Below are 26,663 nucleotides of genomic sequence, written 5' to 3' on the forward strand. Positions count from 1 at the left end.
AGATGATACAGGTACAAACCATTCAGAAATCCACTCTCATTTTCAAGTTGATGCTTTTTTGATGACACATACGATATATCTAGTACTGCTAAGCTCAGTGAGTCAATTTTCAGTTGTTTTCAATTGCCTTTTATAGAAATGCATTAGAGCGTTTTTGGCAATCATGAAGTATTTTGTGTCAAAGACATGTAGATATTTTGAATATATTCTCCACTGTGATAAAGGAATGCTGCTGGCACTGAATGTCTGACCTTTTGACTTTGAAAATGTGTTTGTAGCAACAGAGATCATTTGTTCATTGGCCTTATATCACCCAAAATGCAGTTTTTGTTTTTCGTCTCCTTTGTCAATGTCCATACCTCCACTTAGTGGTGATCATGTTAATTGCAGGCCTTAATGCTTTTTTTTCTAGGAGATGCTGCCATTGGCAGTAATAGTATTAACTCTTCTAAACACAATAAAGTCCCAGAAAGTGACGGGATTGTAAATACAGAAACATCCTTGCAATCCTCTGGAAAACCGTTCATCAGGGAGACCGCAAGTTTAAGTGAATATGCAAAATATGTTCTAAGGACAATATGCCAGCAGGTAAGGATGTTTTTTTATGGATTTAGAACTTGACTATAAGCAGTTTAGACCTGTTTTTTTATGGCACTGTTTTTTTTTTCTTTATTGGAGCTTAGGAGTGGGTTGGAGATCACTGTTTGAAGGAACCAGAGAGGCTGTGCACGGATAAAGATCTTATTTTAGATCCTGTTCTTTCTAATAAGCAAGCAAGCAAACTACTACAATTAATATGTTATCCTCATGAGATAAGAGAGACACTAGAAGGTGACAACATTCAGCAGCTTCACATCAAGAGAATCCTACAGGTAGGAAAGTCAGATACTGGTTGTTAGGCCTAAAGTAGTTGTTACATGACTCCAGAGTGTGATTCTATGGATTTACAGTTGTGCTCATAAGTTTACATACCCTGGCAGAATTGATGATTGGGTTAGTAGACAGGATCTCCTTTACATGCTTAATTAAAATTACTAAACTTTCAATAAATAAATAAGTAAATCAATAAATAGACACACACCTTCTGTTTTGGATAAAAATATTAAGGCCGCGGCCGTTTATTATTTGATTCAATAAATATTAAATAAATAAATAACTTTAATACACAGAAATATACATAACACTATAACACACCTGATCACCACGATCCAGGCGGTAATAAATAACATCCAAGAACAAATTTTATCCATTTGAACAAATAAATAACTTTCACATAACACTATAACACACCCGATCACCACGATCCAGGTGGTAATAAATAACATTCCATCAGAATATAAAATATATGTCCCCCTTTGCAAAACGCAAAGGTGACCCACAAATAATAAACTTTGGCCGCGACAGCCAAGGGGGGGGGGGGAGGGGAAAATTAAGTAAGTTCTTCTTTCTTCTCTGTGGTGAACTGAAAATCAGGCGGCAATGAGCTCCCTTAAATAGCCCTAAATGAGGGCAGGTTCAAACCAGCTAGCCCCAAAAGAGCGGCAAAAAACAGGCGGGAAGCGGGTCAGAGCCTAAAATCTCCCTAGATACAGGGAAAAACGGGCGGGAAAAGACAGAGGGGCGCCTAAACTGCCCAGTTACAGACCCCTGAGCGGGAAAACATATGCCCTTTGAAACAGCCAGGTCAAAAGTTCACCTGGCCTGTTACCTCATAACCTATAACTATTCTAACCTAATTTACCTGATAACCTATTCCGCCCTGTCACTAACCCATAGGGAAATGTAGGGCATATGCATGCCCCATTTCCCTCTTTGGGTTAGTAGACAGGATCTCCTTTACATGCTTAATTAAAATTACTAAACTTTCAATAAATAAATAAGTAAATCAATAAATAGACACACACCTTCTGTTTTGGATAAAAATATTAAGGCCGCGGCCGTTTATTATTTGATTCAATAAATATTAAATAAATAAATAACTTTAATACACAGAAATATACATAACACTATAACACACCTGATCACCACGATCCAGGCGGTAATAAATAACATCCAAGAACAAATTTTATCCAAAAGACAGGGGGAATAAAACCCCCTGTCAAACACCCCACAACGCGGCCTTCTTGATACATGAACTCAGTTAGTATTGAAAATGTCCAAACCTATGTCAGACAGGTGTGTGTCATCTGACCTGTATACACCAGGAATTCAACTCAGTGTGTCTAAAATTTTAAATTCCCTGAACTAACAGCAACTCATTATTCTCTTTCTGATCTTTACCAGAGGCTTCAGGCTTTGAAACCTAAACCAAGATAATATCGGAATGATCTCCGAGAAAGCTAAGACAAACCTGGGAAATGAAACCTAATCAATTGCATATCATCCCTAAATTTTTATAAATAAGATCTAGGGTTTTAACCCTACCAATGTCATTGCCCCCGAGGTGTACTATCAGCACAACCGGAGGGAAATAAAACTGAAATAACCTAAATACTGCAGATCTAAACTCTGACCATCGCATTCCTCTCTTGCTGAACCAGATGACTTGGATGAAGCAAGGATCCAGACCCAGGTTTTTCAGTGTAAGGTCTATCCCTTGCTTTTAGCCTGGCCCAGCGTACAAAAGAATACCCTATAATCCATACCGAGTGTTCCTGACCTAGAAAACAATCAGGAAGAAAAATTTAGGACGAATATATGTCAAATAAGAATCAGATTGCCACTTGCTACATATTCTTAAGCAACTTACTACTCAAACCTAACCTAGCCACCTCGATGGCAGCTCCTATCCGAAAAGAATGTAAACTTAAATTTAGGTGTCCCAAACCCAACTCATATAGCATTTTTTTTTTTTTATACACATAAATATATATATATATAAATGTACATATATATACATATATACATATATATATACACATATATATACATACATACACATAATTTTTTTTTTTTTTTTTTTTTTTTATTATATTTTTTTTTTTTTTTTTTATACGCTATTAACCTGATACTTGGTAATTGGCTTACCCGACTAGTGTATAAGAAATGGCTGACCTCCACCCGGCTCGATCCGTACATACGAATTGAGATTTAAAAACGGGCAGACCATAAGATCCTACATAGGCATTTAGATGGAACCTAATTGACCAAGTTTTGAAGTAACGAATAAATTATTAGCATAACTAGACGACAATACACATCTGAGAACATCAAACCATAATTTCTTCCACTGACCGTTGTTAGCTCAAAAATGCGAAGTGCCGCAAAAAACATTAGGCAGAAATCCGCCTTGAATAAGGCCGACTCAAAAGTTGAGAAACAAACTGTATCACATGATACACATATTCTTGCCAACAGCTCCAATGCGATTGGCCTTCTGGAAATCTTTTGGAATGTACTTCGCCTGTAACCCTTTAAGGCCTGTTTGACTGAAAATAAAGCAAAAGCAAGCAGTCAAGTTTGGCAAAAAAAAAAAATTTTTATTGAAATGCCCACCAATATCTTATTGATATGGGACCAATATAAATTCTTTTTTTTTTTTTTTTTAATTGAAAACAAGAGAAAAATTGCTCAGAAAAATTTTGTGCTGATTAAGTTATAATTCATCAAAAAAGATAACCATATATCCCATGCCGATTGATATCCGGCTATGGTGAAAGGCGCTAGTGATCTAAAAATGTTGGTAAACCAGGTCTAAATCAAACAACCTATCCGGTCCGCTTTCTGTAAGTAGGTGGAAAACGTTCCAACTGCAATTGAGATAGACAGTCGTTATCCTTACCAGGCACCTACTTAGCCTCGATCCATATAATGAGCTGCACACATTTAGACACCAAGTGTCGCAATAATGTGATAACTGTAAAAGATTTGGCAGACAAGCAGTTAATGGCTAACATTACACCTCTGTTGACTGTACTTATTAAAATGCGTTTGATCCTGTAGAGATGACCCCAAATCTCCAGAGCCACCAATACAGGAAACAGTTCAATCATTACACTGCTACGGGTATAGGCCTTAATCAAACATCTGCACACCAGTGGGAAATTACAGCGAATCCCACCGATCTCGCAGAATCGGAAAATAACCGAAAGTCTGAAACTAATACAAATTCGTCTTGCCATATTGTCTTACCATTGTGACTTTAATCAAGAACTGCGTCCAAATCAGCAAGTCCTCCCTCGATTCCTGCGCGGATTGGGATTTTAAACCAGCAATAGCTAAATAAGGCTTCCTAGAAAAACAGTATTCTTAACGGAATTTACTCTATATGCGAAAGCTAAACGACCTAATACAGACTGCATTTATTAAAGACATACTTTGCGTTTGCGGATGGCCGTCATAAGCAAAGTCGTCAACTTGTCCACTTTCTCTTCTGGAAGACTAAACTCCATATATCCAGAATCAATAGTGATTCCCAAAAATCTATTCGAGTGGAGGGCAGTGCTGTCCCTTCATGGGCCAAGGGCATACCCAAAATCCCGCAAACGTCACAAAGTATCTGCAACATATGCGAACATTCGAACCCCCGGAATCCATAAAAGAAATACATCCAAAAAGTGATCAGAATAAAAAGAACTGGAACAAAAAACCTAGGGAATTAAAACATCGGGGGTGTACTGGTAGTAACCTAACAGCGGACTTAATGTCCGCCTTAGCCATCATAACTCCTTTACCCAACCAACTAAGCTTTTTTAAGAGCATCCTCAAATGTTGCGTATTGCACTGATGCCCAAACCCCATTTATATCACCATTAAGGGAGCCCCCCCTAGGGTATAACGAGTGATGGATAGGCCTATACGAATTAGGCTCCTTCTTTTGAACTCTTCCCAAGGGGAAAAGCCTAAAATTATTTAAAAAAGGGGGGGGGGGTAGAAATAAATGGACCTACAAACCTACATAAACTAATTCCTTTATTAATTTCTCTAAAACAACTTCTTGTAAACTTTTAACTGATTTTAGGTTCTTTAACCAAACTGCAACCAACAACATTAACAGAGGGGAGAACAAAACCTACCTCAAAGCCCTCAATTAACAATTGGGCCTTCCATTTGTCTGGATACAGCTTGGGCCACAGGAGCATATAATTTTATTTATTTTTTTTTTTTTTCATGCGCACCGGGGATGAAGCTTTCAGGAAAAAATTTCCGCCAACTTGCATGCATTTAAAGCACTTTGAGATGGGACTACTGACGTTTGAACGTGAGAAAAAAGGAATCTATTCAATTTTTTTTTTTTTTTTTTGAGGAAAGGAAAAATCCATTTCATCATATTTTTTTTTTTTTTTTTTACAAACTAACATCTTCCACTCCCCATTTTAAGTTTGACTTGTGCAGCCAATTTCTGTCATGTTTTGCCACAAATTCCTTTGTAGAAAGCAGCAAAGACAGAATATTAATAAAAGCTAAATGGAAACCAAGGGGAGACAATTCACAAGAGCAAAATCCGTTCATGCGTCAAACTAAAAGAATTGTCATTTCTCTCAACAGAAATTTGTGAAGGAGCTATTCCCAACACAACCACCAGGTGGCACCCAGCCTCACTTAGCAGAATGATTAACAGTATTGTTAATGAAATATTGACTGAAAATCAGCAAAAATTTAACAAACAGCTAAGTCATTATTTAAAGGCATACATAAGACTATGCTCACCCTGCCTAAATGCCAGATTTGCCACTCCTCCTGGTTCTGCTCCAGACTAGCTCCTCCTGTGGGGACACAAACAGATACATTTGTACAATTGATGCTGGTCACCTCACCTGTCACCCTGCTGGGCTGACTAGACTGTAGCTACTGCTCTCTTCTAATAGTCGCCTGAGATTCGGCCAGCCTTCCAGGCGACGGTCCCGCTGCCGATCCGCTTCTTCAGCCTCTTCCCGGCGATTGCGAGGTCCTCCTGCCTCCCGAATGCCTGTTGGGTGAGAAAGAGGGGGGGAGGGAAACTCCGGCGGGGGATCTTCTTTCGTTTGGCCGTAACCGCGTCACGGCCGGACATAACGGTACTCCCGCGGCTGCGCAGTCCCGGATGCGCCCGATCCTCCTCCTCCGGATCCCGAGACGTCTCTCATCTTCCGCCGGGCGCCGAGGCAGAAAACGCTTTCGACCTCCGCCGCTTCCATTCCACCGGTGACCCCGTCCATGTCCGCTCCAGATGGCGCTTCAGCCGCTGTCACGAAAGGAAAGTCCAGGCATCAGCGGACCCAAGCTTCTCCTCCTTCCTCACCGGCTCTTTCAATCAGGCGCCTCAGACTCATCCTCTTGGTAGGAAAATTAAGTAAGTTCTTCTTTCTTCTCTGTGGTGAACTGAAAATCAGGCGGCAATGAGCTCCCTTAAATAGCCCTAAATGAGGGCAGGTTCAAACCAGCTAGCCCCAAAAGAGCGGCAAAAAACAGGCGGGAAGCGGGTCAGAGCCTAAAATCTCCCTAGATACAGGGAAAAACGGGCGGGAAAAGACAGAGGGGCGCCTAAACTGCCCAGTTACAGACCCCTGAGCGGGAAAACATATGCCCTTTGAAACAGCCAGGTCAAAAGTTCACCTGGCCTGTTACCTCATAACCTATAACTATTCTAACCTAATTTACCTGATAACCTATTCCGCCCTGTCACTAACCCATAGGGAAATGTAGGGCATATGCATGCCCCATTTCCCTCTTTTCTTGGCCATTTTTCAGAGAATATGAATGATAACACAAAAACGTTTCTTTCACTCATGGTTAGTGTTTGGCTGAAGTCATTTTTTATCAATCAACTGTGTTTACTCTTTTTAAATCATAATGACAACAGAAACTACCCAAAATGACCCTGATCAAAAGTTTACATACCTCAGTTCTTAACCACTTAAGCCCCGGAAGATTTTACCCCCTTCCTGACCAGGGCCTATTTTGCGATTCGGCAATGCGTGAATTTAACGGACAATTGCGCGGTCGTGCGATGCTGTACCCAAATAAAATTGACGTCCTTTTTTTCCCACAAACAGAGCTTTCTTTTGGTGGTATTTGATCACCTGTGCGATTTTTTGATCATGCGCTATAAACAAAAAAAGAGCAACAATTTTGCAAAAATAACAATATTTTTCACATTTTATTATATGAAATTTCACCCAAAAAAAATGTAAAAATCAAAATTTTTTTAACATTTTAGGCCAATTTGTTTTCTGCTACATATGTTTGGAAAAAAAAAAATCGCAAAAAGCATATTTTGATTGGTTTGCGCAAAAGTTATTGCGTTTACTAAGGGAAAGATTTTTGTCATTTTTATTGTTTTTTTTTTTAACGAGTAATGGCGGCAATCTGCGTTTTTTTTTGCAGAACTGCGACATTGCGGCGGACAGATCGGACCCTTGACTGACATTTTTGACACTGGGAGGGAAGGGGTTAACCTTATTGGAGAGGGAGGGGTTAAGTGTGTCCCTAGGGGCGTGCTTCTAACTGTGATTGGATGTGGCTGTGTGTGTAACAGCACAGATCAACGGTTCTACATAGCAGGACTGTATGATCTATGCTTTTACACAGGGAAGAATGACAGGCGGCTTTGTTTACATTAGCCGCCGGCCTTTCTTCCTCTCCACCCGATGATCTCCAGTGACCTGCGGACATCGGGTCCACCGATCACACGCGCGGGCTTCCTAGTGAACGAGCGGGGGTGGGAGCGCGCCTACGGCGGCGCACGCTCGCCCCCTATTGGCTCCCAGGCTAGTGACGTACCGGTACGTCACTTTGCCTGGGAGGGGCTGACCGTCGCCGTATATAGTCGGCGGCGGTCGGCAAGAGGTTAACATCAATGACCGCTTGAAGTATTTTGTGGGTTTTGTGGATGAGGCTCTTTATCTTCTCAGATGGTAAAGCTGCCCATTCTTCCTAGCAAAAAGCCTCCAGTTCCTGTAAATTCTTGGGCCGTCTTGCATGAACTGCACGCTTGAGATCTCCCCAGAGTGGCTCAATGAGATTGAGATGGCCACTCCAGAACCTTCACTTTATTTGGCTGTAGCCAATGACGGGTTGACTTGGTCTTGTGTTTAGAATCATTGTCATGTTGGAATGTCCAAGTACGTCCCATGCGCAGCTTCCGGGCTGATGAATGCAAATTTTCCTCCAGTATTTTTTGATAACATACTGAATTCATCTTCCCATCAGTTCTGACCAAATTTCCTGTGCCTTTGTAGCTCACACATCCCCAAAACATCAGCAATCCACCTCCGTGTTTCAAGGTAGGAATGGTGTACCTTTCGTTGACTCCTCTCCAAATATAGCGTTTACGGTTATGGCCAAAAAAGCTCAATTTTGGTCTCATCACTCCAAATGACTTTGTGCCAGAAGGTTTGAGGCGTGTCTCTGTGCTGTTTGGCGTTTTGTAAGCGGGATACTTTGTGGCATTTGCGTTATAATGCCTTTCTTCTGGCGACTCGAACATGCAGCCCATCTTTCTTCAAGTGTCTCCTTATTGTGCATCTTGAAACAGCCACACCACATGTTTTCAGAGAGTCCTGTATTTCTCCAGAAGTTATTTGTGGGTTTTCCTTTGCATCCAAAACAATTTTCCTGGCAGTTGTGGATGAAATTTTAGTTGGTCTACCTGACCGTGGTTTGGTTTCAACAGAACCCCTCATTTTCCACTTCTTGATTAGAGTTTGAACACTGCTGATTGGCATTCTCAATTCCATGGATATCTTTTTATATCCCTTTCCTGTTTTATACAGTTCAACTACCTTTTCCCGCAGGTCCTTTGACAATTCTTTTACTTTCCCCATGACTCAGAATCCAGAAACGTCAGTGCAGCACTGGATGAAAAATGCAAGGGTCTGTCAGGAGTCCAGAAATGCATTGACCTTTTATACACACACACTAATTACAAGTAAATAGATCACAGGTGAGGATGGTCACCTTTAACCACTTAAGCCCCAGAAGATTTTACCCCCTTCCTGACCAGGGCCTATTTTGCGATTCAGCACTGCGTGACTTTAGCGGACAATTGCGCAGTCGTGCGACGCTGTACCTAAACAAATTTGACGTCCTTTTTTTCCCACAAACAGAGCTTTCTTTTGGTGGTATTTCATCACCTGTGCGATTTTTTGATCATGCGCTATAAACAAAAAAAGAGTGTCAATTTTGCAAAAATAACGATATTTTTCACTTTTTTTATATGCAATTCCCCCCAAAAAAATGTAAAAATCAAGATTTTTTAACATTTTAGGCCAATTTGTTTTATGTTACCTATTTTTGGTAAAAAAAAACTGCAAAAAGCGTGTTTTGATTGGTTTTCGCAAAAGTTATTGCGTTTACTAACTAAGGGAAAGATTTTTGTCATTTTTGTTGTTTTTTTTTTAACGCGTAATGGCGGCGATCTGCGATTTTTTTTGCGGTACTGCAACATTGTGGCAGACAGATCGGACCCTTGACTGACATTTTTGACACTTTTGGGGTTACCAGTGACATTACTACAGTAATCAGTGCTATACATATGCACTGTTACTGTAAAATGACACTGGCAGTAAAGGAGTTAACTTTTTTGGAGAGGGAGGGGTTAAGTGTGTCCCTAGGGGCGTGTTTCTAACTGTGATTGGCTGTGGCTTGAGGTGTAGGGACAGTGATCAACGGTCCTACATAGTAGAACCGTATGATCACTATTCTTACACAGGGGAGAATGACAGGCGGCTTGTTTACATTAGCCGCCTGCCTTTCTCCCGCTCTAACAGACGATCGCGAGTGACCGGCGGACAGAGCCTCACAGGCTAGTGACGTACCGATACGTCACTTTGCCTGTGAGGGGCTGACTGCCGCAGTATATGTACTTGCGGCGGTCGGCAAGTGGTTAATAGCCATTCAAACACCTTTGTGTCAACTTGTGTGCGTGTTATGGGGCCAAAATCACCAGGGTATGTACACTTTTGATCAGGGTCATTTGGGTAGTTTCTGTTGACATTATGATTTCAAAAGAGAATAATAGTTGATTGATAATAAAAGGCTTCAGCCAACCACTAACCATGAGTGAAAGAAACGTTTTTGTGTTTTCATTCATATTCTTGAAACAATGGCCAAGAAATCATAAAGTTTGCCAGGGTATGTAAACTTATGAGCACAACTTTATAACGGTTTAAACCATTTTCACACATCAGAACCAAGGTTTATGTGATGTTAACAGCCTATTTCTATTTCTGTTTACCTAGAACCTTGAGCAGTGGACACTCAGGCAGTCATGGTTGGAGATCCAGCTGATGATCAAGCAATGCATGAAGGAACCTGTTAGTACTTTATCTCTAGACTCCACATAACATTGTATGTAATAGGGATCATGACGTTTTACTAGCTAGAATATGAAGGAAGCAGTATTATTAAACCATTCATCTCTTCTGTTGTTACAGGCATCTAATTCAGTGAATGAGATGAATGCACTTTTGGATAATGTTGCAAAAGCAACAATAGAAGTGTTCCAGCAGTCTGCTGAGCTAAACAGCAGTTTAAATAACCCAGGCAATGGTCTCTTCAGTGCTAACTGTGCAGGACATGCTGAGACTAACAACACAAGGTACAACATCAAATCTGCCATCCTCAGGTAACCTGGTCTCATTGCAACTACTTTTTATCAGTTTAGAGTGCAGGAGAAGTACAGATGTTTGGAAAGAATTATCACAATTTACTATCTATTAAGTTATAGTGTAGCCAAAACTTTTTTTTTTGTTTTAGATTAAATGAGGAAGGATAAGAACAGCTGTTCATGCTGGGTAGATTTACCCTCTGATATAGGCTGTTTACTTTGGAAGGGATGTTGAACTTTGAAAGTAAATAAGGTCTAGAGCTTGGTGAATGTGATGCATTTTTGCTTGCTCATAATTGGAAGATGCATATCAGCAGAACTTCACCTCATTCACTAAACCCTGCGGCAAATTGATAGTTACATAGTTGGTAAGGTTGAACAAACACACCAGCCCTTCCATTGGGTGTGGGTTTGTGTTTGTATTATGCCTCTACCACTTCCCATATCCCTGCATATTGTGTTCAATAAGATGCCCATCTAATAGTTTTTTTTTTAATTAGTGACATGTCTCATTGAAATGGCCAATTGTGGAGGGGAGTTCCACATCCTTACCGCTCAAACAGTAAAAACCCTTACCCAGTTCAAGGTTGGACCGCTTCTCATCCAACTTTATTGAGTGGCCATGTGTCTTCCTGGGTGACCTGAGCCTGAATAGTTTCCCCCCAATGTAGGAATTACCAATAAGATATTTGTATAGCGCTATCATATCCCCTCTTTAGTGTCTCTTCTCTAGGCAGAATAAGCCTAAGGTTTGTAATCTTTCCTCATAGCTGAGATCCTGCAGCCCTATTATTAGTTTTGTTGCTCTTACCTGGATTCTTTTGCAAGTGCACAGCCTATTTGTGTTGAGTAAATCAATCTCAATTTGTCCTGGTGGCCATTATCACCTAGATTTAATCATCCTGCACTTGACTCAAAGTGGTGGAGCTTGATATCATTTTTTTGAGCTTTGATTGGCTGTTCAGTAAAAGTGATCCAGGCAGCTCTGCAGCCACCCAGTCATTTTTACAGCAATACGTGTGAGCAGGTTGCCTACAGTGTGTTAACTAGGCAGTTGGCTGGCCCAGGGAAGGGGGTTAATGTTGTTTTCTGCTGTTCATGGGCTTTATTAGTTGCAATGGAAGGCTGTGGAGACAATGGGGGCTTGACTGACCCCTAATGTCTCCATAAAGAAAAACTAAAGGTCCCCTGTTTCTTTGCCCACAATTCTGTGAACAGCTCCACAAACTTTGAAACATCTGGCTGAGCAGGTCTCACGGTCCGTTTCCTGATTGGCTGCGAGCAAAATCAGTGGGATAATAGCAAATATTAATTCTCTATTGTCATACAACTGGGTGGACTCAGGGGGCAGTGCTCTGCGCCCCGAGCCCACCCTTTTTTGAAGTCTATTAGAGCCTCTGGCTTTAATCACGTGTTTCAAAAAAAAATCCCTTATTGGAATCCATCCGTCCGGCGCCCTGCATGTAGATTAGGGGGCCGGATACATGGATAGGGGGGGCGGCGTCTCTGCGGGCCCAATGGACGGGCCGCCACTGCTTCCTGCACATGCATGTGAATGCTGACACGGCATAGGGCCTGCATGTGTATTTAAAAAGAGATTTCACCACACACATGGTATAGTAAGAGGCCAATATTTCTAGGGCCATAATTCATGGTCAACTCTAAACTGATAACCTGTAAAGGCTTTTAAATGTTCAACTATGAAAAAATTTAGGTACCGTAGTTGTTTGCCATTTCATAAGTGCTCACAATTTTGACAATCTTGGACTTTTTGGTATCTATTTACTTGATTTATCCCCACCTTTTTTATTTTACCCCCAAAAAAAGAGTATTCTGTTATGTTTGTGTGTACTAAAATTAATTTTAGTGTATTTTTTCCTAAAAATATGCATTTGATGAACAGTTATGCAAATATCATACAATATAAAAAATTACAACTGCTACCAATTTAGTCTACAGGGCCTTTGGTTTCAGAAAAAATATAAATATTTGGGGGTTCTAAGTAATTTTCTAGCAAAAAAATGCTGATTTAAAATGGAACTCGATAATAAGCAAATATTGTCTAATTACAAGAGACGTGTATTCTTACTTGAATTTTAGTGTGCTTTGTGTGTTTCTTTCAGATCTCTGCAGTAATCCAGTGTGAAACTCTGTGAAGGAGTTTCCTGTAATAAAGACCGGTCACTGCTGCTCTTTCTCCTTGTGCAGGGTGATTGGTCTTGTATCCGTCCTCCTATAGTTTTCTGCAGGCAGCCTGTAGTGGGTAAATCTGGTGGGTCAACCCCCCCCCCCCCCGCTCTGCTATTTGCACAGGTTATGTATCGCACTGTGATGATGTCACTGCTACTTTTACAAAATAATATCTGGGTCTGCAAAGGTATTTGGAGTACGCAAAGTGAATTTATGTAATTTGTGGCTATTGAGGTATATACTGGATTTAAATGAGAGTTTATATGCCCAGAGTTCAACTTTAACATGTATGTAAAAAATTAAAACATTTACCCAGATGCAAAATGGTTAACGATCGCTCTGCTTTAACTATGGTTAGTTGTCTACATGTATACAAACATGACTTTTGTGTGTTGGTTTTAGCTCATCTGAACGGAGAGGTGTCTGGCTTGTGGCACCTCTGATTGCCAAATTGCCCACTTCGGTTCAAGGCAGAGTGTTAAAGGCAGCTGGAGAGGAACTGGAGAAAGGGCAACATCTGGGCTCATCTTCCAAGAAAGAACGGGACAGGCAAAAGCAAAAAAGGTAATATATTATTTTTCCTTCAGTTGGATGTGTTCCTGGTTCAGTAAAACAACTGACAAGATATGTATTTATAGTTATAGTACCTTTTTTGGGGGTTTGAGAAGGAACTGGTTTAAAACACCAGTTTGTTTTATTTTCATTGTTATTTTAGTAGATTGCTCATAGCACAAATTCCTATTATACAATACCTGTGAATGTTTGAGATATACAGCATGTGTATGTAAAGTTTGACCATGAATATTATTCCTGAAAAAAGAACATACCCTAGATAACTACAATTAGATACACCATAATAAAACATAAAAGTCCCAAACCATATACAATTTCACCTGATCACATCCCAAGGTGACCAAGGCCTTTCACCATGCAAACACAAAGGACAGTTCACATCACATCACTGGTAGTCCAGGAACAGGGAAGCCAGCAGTCCTAACATAACATGGGGTACTATTGGCACAGGGAACAGGATCCAGCATCTTTCTCTATTGGAAACGGGAGTAGATCTCAAAAAGAGTTTCACCAGCAGGAAAATAAGTCTACAGCAGTCTGCCAATAGCACCATGGATCTGGCAGCTTGTGCCCAGGGCTGCTGTTAGAAATCGTACAGACTACCTGGTAGGCCCCCCCCCCCCCCAAGAGAATATTAAAGATATATTTAGCTAAAATTACAACAAAATCACTAGCAGACACAAATATAACATAACTCGCATAATTCTTGCTAAATCTAAAAAAAAAAACAATTTTAAATAAAAAAGATGAGATGAGAAAAATATACAGGCTGGGCAAGTTGGAGCTCAGTGATCAGAGAGACAGAGAGAGAGAAACAAAGTTACAATTTACAAATAAACTCCTGAGCAGAGATAAGTGCTGGGGGGGGGGCACACAATGGAGGGGGATTAGTGAGGGACAACTGTCTCTTTCTCAACAGATAAAAGCTGATTGCAGGGAGAGGGACAGATCAGATTCAGGTGCTGGAGGAAGATTTCTGTATTTGTTGTCCATCACTAATACCCCTCTCTGTGTGGCCTCCCCTGTGTGCTCGGGCCCCCTACAAGAGGGCTGGTGGTCCCCACCTATCAGCGGCCCTGCTTGTGCCAACCACAAGCTCTAAACAGCTCTAAATTTATCTCCATAGGTTGGCAACGGTCTTTTAGACCTCTAGGGCTAAGGCACACCCTAATAGTTCCAAATGGCATCCTCATAACTCCTTTTTCTGTGTAACTCAAGCTAATTTCAAAGGTCATCTGGAATGTATAAGTACTTCTGTCCATAGTAATAGTCCCTATTACTAACAATTCTTTGCAAGCATGCTAACTGAGCAATTCTTTTAGGTTTCCCACACCCAGGTAGCACGTAGGAATCAGGATCTGTTTGATAAAGACCTCAACAGGAAGGGGCAGTGCAAGGAACATTAAGAACAGAATAAAGGTCCAGAGACTGGATGTAGCTTCTGACATCCTCTTGGGTCTCAATGATAGTAAAAAAAACATTAAATTCCCCCATCTAATGGCCAGTTGATATGGGTTGCAGCAGCAAAAACTCAGAAATCATCTAAAAAAAAAAAAAAAAGCCAGGATAGTCCCAAATAAGCCCCCAGCTGTAGAGTTCATCACCAATGGAGCTGTTGGTTTTACAGGTTCTTCTAGCATTTCTATTGGTGATCTGCCTTCCAGCTGTGGTGACTAAAAAACCGAGCCAATACTATAAATCATTTAAGCAAAGTTTGAGTGCGTGGATTTCAAAGTCCAAGGGGGAGAGGGATAGGGTTTACAGGATACCTATCAGTGACAAAAATCACTCCACTCAAATAGAAATACCTTTAAATCCACCCATTTGCCAATGGCCTGCCTTTAAGCTGAGACCAGCAATTCTTCAATATGTGCCTTTAAGCTGAAACCAGCAATGGACTGAGCATGGTGGTTCCCCCTTTGTTGCCACCTTCCTATCTTCCAGGCCTTTACATAGTCACATTTCCCACTCTCTGGGAATTAATTTTGAAATGGATGAGCCTTCCCCAGACAGCAGGCCTGAGAGGTAAAAAGGCTCTGGATAGTTGACCTCTTCTCCAGACTGGGTCACTGGACTCACATCCTCTTTAGGCAAAGCCTGTGAGGCAAATACCTTTCTGGAAGGGCTCCCCAAATATTTATCTTCTTTCTTAGCCCACATCACTGGCAAAAGACCACCTAGTGATCGGCCAGGGTGAATTAGGTATTCATAACCCAAAACATTGTACCGTCTTGCATTATCTGCTGGAGAACACTCCCTAACACCAGGCAGAAGCAAGCAGGGCTCTAGACTTAGGGCAACCCAACAAACATAGAAAACAATAGCAATCAAAGCTCTGGCTGGCTACTGTCCAGGTTCACTGCAAATTTAAACAAGTGGCACCCCAACTTGGGCAGGGCCACGAATCAATAAAGAAATCCATAAAATGTGTTATAATCACCAAATAGATTTTCATGGTATATGGAGAAAATATTGTAGTGTGACATTCAAAGTAGCTGTAAGATATGGAACTTTAAGGTCTGTGACCTAATGTTAGACATGCATATGTTACGTATTATACTCTTACCTGTTATAACATTTTTTATTGAATTTATAAAGCATGTCCCTACTGAGTCAGCACCCATTCCTATCACTGGTACTCACTTGCTTAAAAGGACAGGATGAGCAGCGAGAAGGCCTCCTCACATCACTGCAAAACCAGCTGAATCAGGTATAGTGTTCTGGATCAATGCAGAAAAGCTTACTTTAGGAAAAAAAAAAAACAAGGGAAACTCCAGAAAATGACATTAGTGACAACTAAAGATTTTGGAAAGTCTCAAAATTCAAGACGTTTCTGCTTTTGAAATCTAACAGTTTATGAATTTATTGGTAAATCTTAGTTCTAGAAAAATTTTAAAAGCATATTAATCCCAACAATGTTTTCTGCTTAACTATGGCTACATTAGGGGAAAATCTTTACAGGACGCTATTTTACATTACCCCTTGACAACATTTCTGCACACATTTTTGGCTACTAATATTTGCAGCATTTTCACAACCTATAAAAAAAATACATTTAATGCAAATAATCTTATCAGTACATCTTAATGTTATTAGTTCATTGTTTCTTTGTATTTTTTGTGATTATATATGTTTATTAGGGGCGATCCTAGTAGCTTTTTACACACAAAGGTTCTACTTCCTGCTTTGCAGTGCACCTCCATAGTTGTACTTTATTTGCTTGCTTTTACATTTAGTCTATCAGTTGGACAAATGCATTCCCTTTGCAGCCGATATGTTATCTCAACTTGTGCTATGGTTCATTTATACCACGGGGTATTGCCACACACTGCAAGCATTTTTGTTTGCTTAGGTGCATTGCAGCACATGCAGTAGGGGGCTCATTCCAAAGTTTCCTGCAACACATAAAATAACAGGTTATTGTGCGTTGTGGTGCGCTGCATGTGTGTTCTGGCCATGCTTTGCGTAAATGACACTGCAAAGCATAAAGCATGAATGTTGCACTACCACGTGACATGGTAACGTGTTACTGAAGCCTTAAAGCTCAACTCCCGGCAGATATTCAAATACATATCAATATATTTATACATACATTACATTTAAGAGAACTGTTTTATTTGGTAAATTATTTATATTTCTGCCCATCCATTCCTAAAATTTTCACTGCCAGACAGCACAGCTAGGAAGATGAAAACCCTTTCTCTGCTACAGATGCAAACTGTAGAAAGAATTCAGCAGTGTCCCCTCAGCCAGAAGACTAGACAGTGAAAGAATAGCAAACAAGTGATAAGGATACCAAGATAAATTCTGATAATTTACACTAGATACGTTTAAAAATAAATATAATGAGCTATAATAGAGCGGAATTATTTTGTCTGTTATATTTGCCTGGAGTTCAACTTTTAGAATAATTGCATTGAGTGCTCCCTCTAGTGACTAATATTCAATTCTCAACATTTAATACAACAGCAAAAATATAGACAAGGAAGCATTCAAATTATGAAAGTCATATTATTTATTATAAACCCTGCAAATAAAGACACAAATGAGTGCTTATTGAAATACTCTATACCAGGGTTTTTTTAACCTTTTTACAATAACAGATGTCCAATATTTTGACGGACTGACAAATATCATCATCAGTTTTTTGTTTACAAAAGATTTATTAGAAAGTCATACAAAAGTTAACAAAACCAGATCATGACAATTGCAATGCTGTAAACAGTAACAGATAACAGATCATCATCAGTTTTATTAGGTACCACTGCCAGTATCAATTATTAGGTATCAAACGGTTGTCAATAGTTTACCTTTACGTTACATATAGATAGCTAGCATGAGAAAAGCTAAAAAAATGATTAGGATTTTTTAATATTTATTTATATACCTCAGTTTACAACCCCTGCTCTATACTGACCTTTAAAGGCTAATTCCTCCTTTTGCAAAAATACATTTACCTATATTGATTGAAAAAAAATGTACATTTAATAGTTTTTACATTGGAGCCTGCAAAGCATTGCAACCATGATCAGTGGATCAAGGGGCAGTGCTTAGGTTCCTGCAGACGATACCTCCAGTCGCAGGTTCGTACCAAGATTCTGACCAACAGTTACAGGACAATAGAAAGTATCATTGGAAAGAATCAAGTGAGGTGAGTGAGTTGTGCTGCATTGAGAACTTTGAAGCCTTCTGCCATCTTAGTTTTTTTATACACAGAATGACAGGAACCTACTGAAACACTGATTCTTTTTGGTTGGGGGTGGAACGTGACCTTGTTTCATGTTACTCCCTAAAAATCATCTCCATGATTAGGGGTGGGACGGAACATGCTGGGTGAGGTGTGCGACAGCTGGGCTATTTCTTACCATTTCTGCTGCGTGCTTTGGGTCTCGATGGACCTTTCCCCAGCCTGCACCCTCACTAGTCAGTGGCATCCAACTAATCAGGCCTTGACAGCCTGAGTGGGGACCCTAATGCATTAATTGTTGGTCACATGGTGTAACATTCAGTAAGATAGACCTATCTTTTTAAGCACATCTATGGTCACATTTTTAAAAGCACCATAATAATTTCTACATTAAATATCAAATATTTCTAACCTTCTCCTATTAATCTGAATGCTCTTGAAGTTTGTAGACTTACTTTGTGAAGATCCCGTTATATGTACTTCCTGGAATTCAGTGACACGTATTCACTATTCCCTGTTGATAAACACAGCTGTGCCACAGAATTAACAGAGCCTGACTTCTGAACTACAGAGGTGCTGAGAGGAAAAATTTCAAGAGGTGGATTCATTAGAGGAATCACAGCTTACAGGCAGCAAGGTACCATGGAATATGTAGTATTTAAAATCAAAAGTAAACCACAGAGGAGAAACTGCAAAGCATATCTGGAATCCAGGAAGTTGTGGAAAGAGATGCCAGCAGACAGGCAGCACTCACAACATGAAGGGAGATGTAAAATTAATCTGGGTGGCTATAGAGCTGCCCAATCACTTTTATGTGACTTGCACGGTTCCACACCTCCCCTCTGATCCCCCCCCCCCACTTCAGCGAGAGCCCAGGACCAAAACAGATCGTGTCTGAATGGTGGGCAAGAGGAGCTCAGGGAACATCCATTCCCTGATCTCTTTTGCTAACTATCGACTAAAGGTAGCCTGGCTTGTTGCATGTGTGATATCATAGAGGTTCTTTAGCACACCGGGGTCTTCTGTGTTTCGGATCTTCATCCTTAAATGCCCAGTGTGCTAAATGTTGATACCACTTTGTATAGCGTTCAACTATGTCCAACCACGACCTGCCATAAATTTTGACAGGCTGACTTCATCAGGGCTGGGTGCTGTACTTGTCCCTCCCGGGTGCCTTGTGCAGGGAGGAACACACTGCAGGCTGGACGGTTCTGTGTATGTGGGGGCCCTAAAGGGGTTTTTAGGATTACAGATCTCTGCATACAAGCAGAACACATAAGACAATGTACTCAAGCTCTGAAATTCAAATAACTCAAACCTGGTTTGTTAAAGTAGCTGTAAACCCAACCACTAAAATCTCATGTATGATTTACCATGACAATGGCACCTGGAAAGCCTATTTTTATTCGCCAGCTTTGATGGAAATTACTGCTGAGTGATGATACTGATATGAAGGTCTATGTTTGGTAAGGGTACACCTAATGTCCTTGTCCACTTTTATACCATACCCCAAAAAATTAAGCCCCAATTTGTAGCCACACCCACAGATTAACAAGAAAAGCATTGAAGCCACAGCATGTATACTACCCTGAGCAGCTGAATGGGATCTTTTAGATTTCCCCACTCCCCGTCCCCCTGTCTTCTGGTGCTTCTGAAGGGCACAGGTTCTGCCTCCTGGTGAAGCTGGACACTCAGAATTCTATGTGATTGTACCTCTGCCTATTTCCGGGGCCTATTTTCATTTTTTTCAGGTGCCCAGCTATCTTAGGAGGCAGCAATGAAACACAGTAATGTCACCTCTTCCCTCCAGAGGCATTGGAAGCCAAAGCACAGAGAATAATTTTTTCTTTTTTTAGCAACAATTTTATTTTACATCACCTTTGCTGTCAATTTGACATTTGAACTGTTTGTTCCTCTGTGCCCATGTCATAAGTGAGTCTAATGGGATTGGTTTCATAATTATCAACCAGCTGCTGCAGAATCCGGGCTCTAATGATGAAAATTTCAGGGTCTGCATCCTTTTATACGTTATTTCCTATTGGAAGTATCTTACCAAAAATGACATTTTTGTTGCAGGAGATGTCAAAAACCTAACTTGTATGTTAGTGTAGACTTCTAGGAAAATCAGTGATCCAATCACACAAGCAGGAAATGATGTTTCTGGGGGGAATTCTGTATACATTCTGAGTACAGAACACATCCAGTTAGCCATATTACAGTGAACTTTATAGAAAATGACAGAACTGCAGATTGAAAAGGAAAGGTCATTTTAATAACATTCAATTACAATATGACTTGTGCAGCAATTGTATACGCTGTATAATTTTTTTTTCTATTTGTTATTTTTGGTTTACCTTGAAAGTGGAGTTGCCCTTTAGCTGTGTCCAGTGAAGAATGGTTTTATGTACCATGATAGTTCTAGTTCACATGCATTTTTAATAACATGTGAATATGCCCTGTACTCCCTGCAGATACTGAGTAACTGGAGAGAGGAGAAATACCAAGATGATGTGAAAGCTCGCCAGATGATGCATGAGGCTCTTCAATTACGACTGAATTTGGTAACTTTTATCTCAATGATACAATCTATATATAAATACAGTATCTCACAAAAGTGAGTACACCCCTCACATTTTGTAAATATTTTATTATACCTTTTCATGTGACAACACTGAAGAAATGAAAATCATTATTTTGGTGCAACTACCCTTTGCATTCAAACCAGCATCAATTCTAGGTACACACAGTGCTTGTGCACACAGTTTTTGAAGGAACTCGGCAGGTAGGTTGTTCCAAGCATCTTGAAGAACTATCCTCAGTTTTTCTGTGGATGTAGACTGCCTAAAATCCTTCTGTCTCTTCATGTAATCCCATACAGACTCCATGATGTTGAGTTCAGGGCTCCGTGGGTGCCAAACCATCACTTCCAGAACTTCTTGTTCTTCTTTATGCTGAAACGAACTCTTAATAACATTGGCTGTATGTTTAGAGTTTTTGTCCTGCTGCAGAAAAAAATTGGGGCAAATCAAATGCCTCCCTGATGATATGACATAATGGATATGTATCTGCCTATATTTCTCAGCATTGAGGACACCACTGATCAGGCAACTCTAACGACCGTAGATGCAGTGGTTGGCCAAGGAAACTTAATGAATCAGATGAAAAATACATCATGCTTATTTCCTTTGCACATCGGAAGATGTCCAGCAGTGCCATCAGCATAGATCTGGTGGAAACGAGTGAGACCCATGAACACCCATCTACTGTCTGGAGATTTCTGGCCAGGAGCAGTCTTCATGGAAGAATTGCGGCCAAAAAGCAATACTCCCCATATGGAAACAAGGCTAAGCAACTCAACTATACACAAAAACATAGGAACTGGGGTGCAGAAAATGGCAGCAGGTGCTCTGGACTGATGAGTCAAAATGTGAAATATTTGTCTGTAGCAGGTGGAGCAAGTTTGGGGCTGTATTTCTGTAAATGGAGTTGACGATTTGGCTAGGATCAATGGTGTCCTCAATGCTGAGAAATACAGGAAAATACTTATCCATCATGTCATACCATCAGGGAGGTGTGAGATTGGCCCTAAATTTATTTTGTGACTCGTTAGTTACCTGGCAGTTCATTCTGTCAAGGGAACTGATCCTCACTGAGGCAGAAAAGATTTACACTGGGGTGTCCACTAAACATTCACCTAAAAAAAAATAAAGAAGGGTTGGGACTTTGTATTAGAGACATGAAATGACAAGGCTGGCAGGGCAAAAATACCACATTTGTTGATACATGCAAAAAATGTAAACATGATATATAAGAATACAAACATGATATGTAAATTATGTAAAAACTGAGATGGTGAAAAAGCTGATAAATAACCCCCAAACCAGGTTTAAAGAAGCCAGCATGGCAAATTAACATGAGTAAAGAGGTAATTGAATAAAATCATGACATCCATAGACACGACACGTTTCATGGACTAGATTCGCCACTTCTTCAAGAGTAGGTGTATGATCCGTGTCTATAAAAAATATGCGTATAAGAAAATTGCAATAATGATGGTTAGTAGAAACTGGGAGGGAGAGGGAGACCAGCCCCCACATTCCCAAAACTTACATAGCAACTCTGGCAGTGACTGGTACTGGAGGTGGAGGCATGGACCCAGTGCATGTTTTTCATGTTGCTACCAGCACTACTTCAATCACTTCAACCCACACTCCTTCCTGTGTGTGGCATTTTTCATACACCTACTCTTGAAGAAGTGGCGAATCTAGTCCACGAAACGCATCAAGTCTATGGATGTCATGATTTTATTCAATTACCTCTTTACTCATGTTAATTTGCCATGCTGGTTTCTTTGAATCTGGTTTGAGGGTTATTTATCAGCTTTTTCACCATCTTAGTTTTTACATAATTTACCTATCATGTTTGTATTCTTATATATCATGTTTATATTTTTTGCATGTATCAATAAATGTGGTATTTTTGCCCTGCCAGCCTTGTCTTGTCAGGTCTCTCATACAAAGTCCCAACCCTTCTTTATTTCTATTGAAACAGGGATGGAGACGCACGGCAAATCCCACTGTGCGCCTCATTCAAAGTCCCACACTCCCCTTCTCTTCCACTAAACATTCACCTGATTCAAGAGACAAATGTGGGTTAACATTGTGTAGTCTGTAATGTGTCAAAGTGGGCTAAGATCTGGATTCACCTCTAACTTGGCACACATCTGTCCCCTTGGAAATACTGACCTTTTGGCTTTCTTACACTCAAAATGTCAGAAGATGAATATCATCACATTCCGGTCATGGTTGATCACTTTACAAAGTCTGTGGGGGTCAGTACCAAGCCATGAAAATCCTTGCCCTTACAGCAGATAAGGTCATACCAGGGGCCCTGTTTTGAAAACAAGTTCTTGCAAGAATGGTGCCACACTGTCACGGAACCATGAACCAGACGTACAACAACAGATAAGTGAAAATAAGACAGCTTTATTGAAAAACAAGCTATAAAGCAAAAGTCCAAACGGATGGCGAAACCGATGCAGAGTCTTTGCGAAGCCAGGGGTCTGGAACCAGCAGGGTAGTCAGACGAAGCCAGGATCAGGAACCAACAGGGTAGTCAGACGAAGCCAGGATCAGGAACCAACAGGGTAGTCAGACGAAGCCAGGATCAGGAACCAACAGGGTAGTCAGACGAAGCCAGGAACAGGAACCAGAAGTAGCAGCAGTCTTAGTAGCATGTGAACACAGGAGGACCAAGCAGGGAACTGAGCCACAGACCTCCTATATATATGAGCTAGGCATCCAGCTCCTCGCAGTGGGAAGGAGGAGCCGCAGGGTGGGAGGCTACAAGAAACCCAGAAACCAAGATGGCCGCCAGCACATGTCAAACGAAGGAGAACAGCAAGGAGGTAAGACCATGACAGTACCTCCCCCTCAAGGGCCCCTCCTCCGCGGAGTAAAGAACGGTTTTTGAGGGAAGCGTGCATGGAAGGCTCGGAGCAAGGCAGGAGCATGGACATCTGCGGAGGGAACCCAGGAACGCTCCTCAGGACCATAACCACGCCAATGAACCAAAAACTGCACCCGACCGCGGACCAGGCGAGAGTCCAGGATATTGCTCACCTCATACTCCTCACGATTGCCCACTTGGACCGGACGAGGCCGAGGAACCGAGGAAGTGAAACGATTACACACCAGTGGCTTCAACAGGGAGACATGAAACACGTTGGAGATCCGCATGCCAGGAGGAAGCGCAAGGGCATAGGCTACCGGATTTACCCTGCGAAGCACTCGGAAGGGACCAACAAAGCGAGGCGCCAGCTTGGGAGTGGGCACTCGAAGGTTGAGGTTGCGGGTGGACAACCATACACGGTCTCCGGCCTGGTAGGAAGGAGCAGGCGCTCGTCTGCGATCAGCCTGGAGTCTCTGGCGCTGCGCAGAGACCTCAAGGGACTTCTGGATCTGTACCCAAGAAGCACGTAGAACGGAAAGGTGATCCTCCACAGCCGGAATATCCTGGGGAGAGAATACCTCCGGTAACACGGCAGGTTGGAACCCATAGTTGGCCAAGAAGGGAGACGTCCCAGAGGAAGAGTTCACCGCCGTGTTCCTGGCAAACTCAGCCCAAGGCAGGAGGTCAACCCAATTGTCTTGGTGATCGGAGACATAGCAACGAAGGAATTGCTCCAAGGCCTGATTGGATCGTTCTGCGGCCCCATTGGACTGAGGGTGGTAGGCCGAGGAGAAGGAGAGATGAATCCCCAACTGGGAGCAAAAGGCGCGCCAGAACCTGGACACAAACTGACTCCCCCGATCCGACACAATCTCCTTGGGCAAACCGTGCAACCGGAAGACCTCCCTGGCAAAAATCGTGGCCAACTCCTGTGCAGAGGGTAACTTCTTGAGAGGAACACAGTGGCACATTTTGGAAAACCGATCCACAATCATGAGAATGACCGTATGGCCTCGGGATGCAGGGAGGTCCACAATGAAATCCATCCCCAGGTGTGACCATGGGCGCTCCCCGGTGGCTAAGGGTTGCAGAAGACCCACCGGAAGGTGCCGAGGGGACTTACTCTGGGCACAAACGGAGCATGCCGCTACATACGCGGCGATGTCGGAACGTAGGGAAGGCCACCAGAACAGACGTGAAACAGCCCAGGACAGCTGATTCTTTCCAGGATGCCCCGCGGTCTTGGAGTTATGGTAGGTTCGCAACAACCGAGTGCGCAACACCTCAGGCACAAAACATCTGCCGTTGGGTCTCCCAGAGGGAGCACCGGCTTGAGCCGCCAAAATCTGCTCACCCAGGGGAGAGGTCAGGCTGGTGCGAATGGCGGCCAGGATCTGATTCGGAGGTATGACCGAAGTCGGAATCGACTCCTCCCTGGACAGGTCGGAGTACTGCCGTGATAAGGCATCTGCCCTGATGTTCTTGGAACCGGGTAGGTAGGAGACCACGTAATTAAAACGTGACAAGAACAGAGCCCATCTGGCCTGACGTGGTGTCAATCTCTTGGCCTCAGAAAGGTAGGTCAGATTCTTGTGGTCCGTCAGGATGAGGACCGGAACCACCGAACCCTCGAGCAAGTGCCTCCATTCTTTAAGAGCCTGCACGATGGCCAATAACTCCCTGTCACCAATCTGGTAGTTGCACTCAGCAGAAGACAGTCTCCGGTAGTAAAACCCACAAGGAAGCAGAGGACCCTCTGGTGTTCTACGCTGAGACAGAAGGGCGCCTACTCCCGTCTCGGACGCGTCCACCTCAAGGACAAAGGGCAACCCAGGGTTGGGATGCGACAGAATCGGAGCCGACACAAAGGCGGACTTTAGAGCCTCAAAAGCTCGGATGGCCTCGGGCGGCCAGACCTGGGAATTACTGCCCTTCCTGGTCAGATCCGTGAGAGGTTTGGCTAGCATGGAAAAGTCCCTGATGAACTTCCGATAATAATTGGCGAAGCCCAAAAAGCGCTGCAGGGAACGAAGACCACTGGGCTGGGGCCACTGTAAGACAGCCGAAACCTTCTCAGGATCCATGGAGAACCCTTCAGCGGAAATGATGTAACCTAAGAAGGTTACCTGGGATCGGTGAAATTCGCATTTCTCAAGCTTACCGAACAGCTTGTTCTCTCGTAACCGTTGCAACACTCGTCTGACATCCAGAATGTGGGTCTCCATGGACTCAGAATATACCAGGATGTCATCCAAATAGACCACCACACACTGCTGCAACAGGTCACGGAAAACATCGTTGATGAATTCCTGAAAGACTGCGGGCGCATTGCACAGCCCAAAGGGCATAACCAAGGATTCATAATGACCGGTCCTGGTGTTAAACGCGGTCTTCCACTCATCGCCCGCCTTGATCCTTACGAGGTTATATGCCGCCCTCAGGTCGAGTTTGGTAAAGACCGTAGCCCCTTTAAGACGGTCGAACAGCTCGGAAATCAAGGGTATCGGGTAAGCGTTCTTGATCGTGATGCGATTGAGACCCCTGTAATCGATGCAAGGCCTCAACTCACCGCCCTTCTTTTTCACAAAGAAAAATCCAGCCCCTGCCGGGGACGAGGATTTGCGAATGTGACCGCGTGAAAGCGCCTCCCTCACGTACTCCTCCATGGCCTCATTCTCTGCTACCGACAGTGGATAGACTTTGCCACGAGGAGGAACGGCACCAGATTGTAACTCGATGGCACAATCGTATGGGCGGTGCGGAGGTAGGGCAACCGCGCGCACCTTATCGAATACATCCCGGTACTCCTCGTATTCAGGGGGCAACAGAGAGTCCGAGGAAGTACACAGCAACTTGACAGGCCCATGGATGCAACTAGCCCCACACTGCGGTGACCACGAGAGGATCTCGGCCGATCTCCAATCGAAAATCGGATTATGCTTCTGGAGCCAGGGGTACCCCAAGACCACCGAGTAGTGTGGAGACGAAATAACCTGGAAGCAGACCGACTCTCTGTGAACGGCACCAATGGCTAACCCCACTGGAAGGGTCTCATGAGTCACGTGTGGCGGCAGAAGGGGTCTGCCGTCTATCGCCTCAAGAGCCAGAGGTGAACCCCGAGCCTGCAGAGGAATGGAATTGGTGGCAGCGAACACACTATCAATGAACAAACCACCAGCACCAGAGTCCACCAACGCCTGGGTCGTCACCGAGCCCCCGACCCAGGAGAGGACA

The 26,663-nt window shown here is 42.5% G+C and overlaps 1 protein-coding gene across 3 annotated transcripts in view; it reads left to right on the forward strand.

The window, feature by feature from the left end:
* MED12L (mediator complex subunit 12L) overlaps window positions 1-26,663 on the forward strand; it is an 837,051-nt gene that overhangs the window by 709,356 nt on the left and 101,032 nt on the right. For all 3 annotated transcript variants that reach the window (XM_082251515.1, XM_082251517.1, XM_082251516.1), the window contains exons 27-33: window positions 413-588; window positions 684-872; window positions 10,161-10,235; window positions 10,356-10,546; window positions 13,121-13,282; window positions 15,890-16,001; window positions 20,450-20,539. In XM_082251515.1, coding sequence (XP_082107641.1) covers window positions 413-588; window positions 684-872; window positions 10,161-10,235; window positions 10,356-10,546; window positions 13,121-13,282; window positions 15,890-16,001; window positions 20,450-20,539 — 995 coding nt within the window. The remainder of the gene's footprint in view (window positions 1-412; window positions 589-683; window positions 873-10,160; window positions 10,236-10,355; window positions 10,547-13,120; window positions 13,283-15,889; window positions 16,002-20,449; window positions 20,540-26,663) is intronic.

Source organism: Pelophylax lessonae (assembly GCF_965119305.1).
Source record: "Pelophylax lessonae genome assembly, chromosome: 3".
Lineage (NCBI taxonomy): Eukaryota > Metazoa > Chordata > Amphibia > Anura > Ranidae > Pelophylax > Pelophylax lessonae.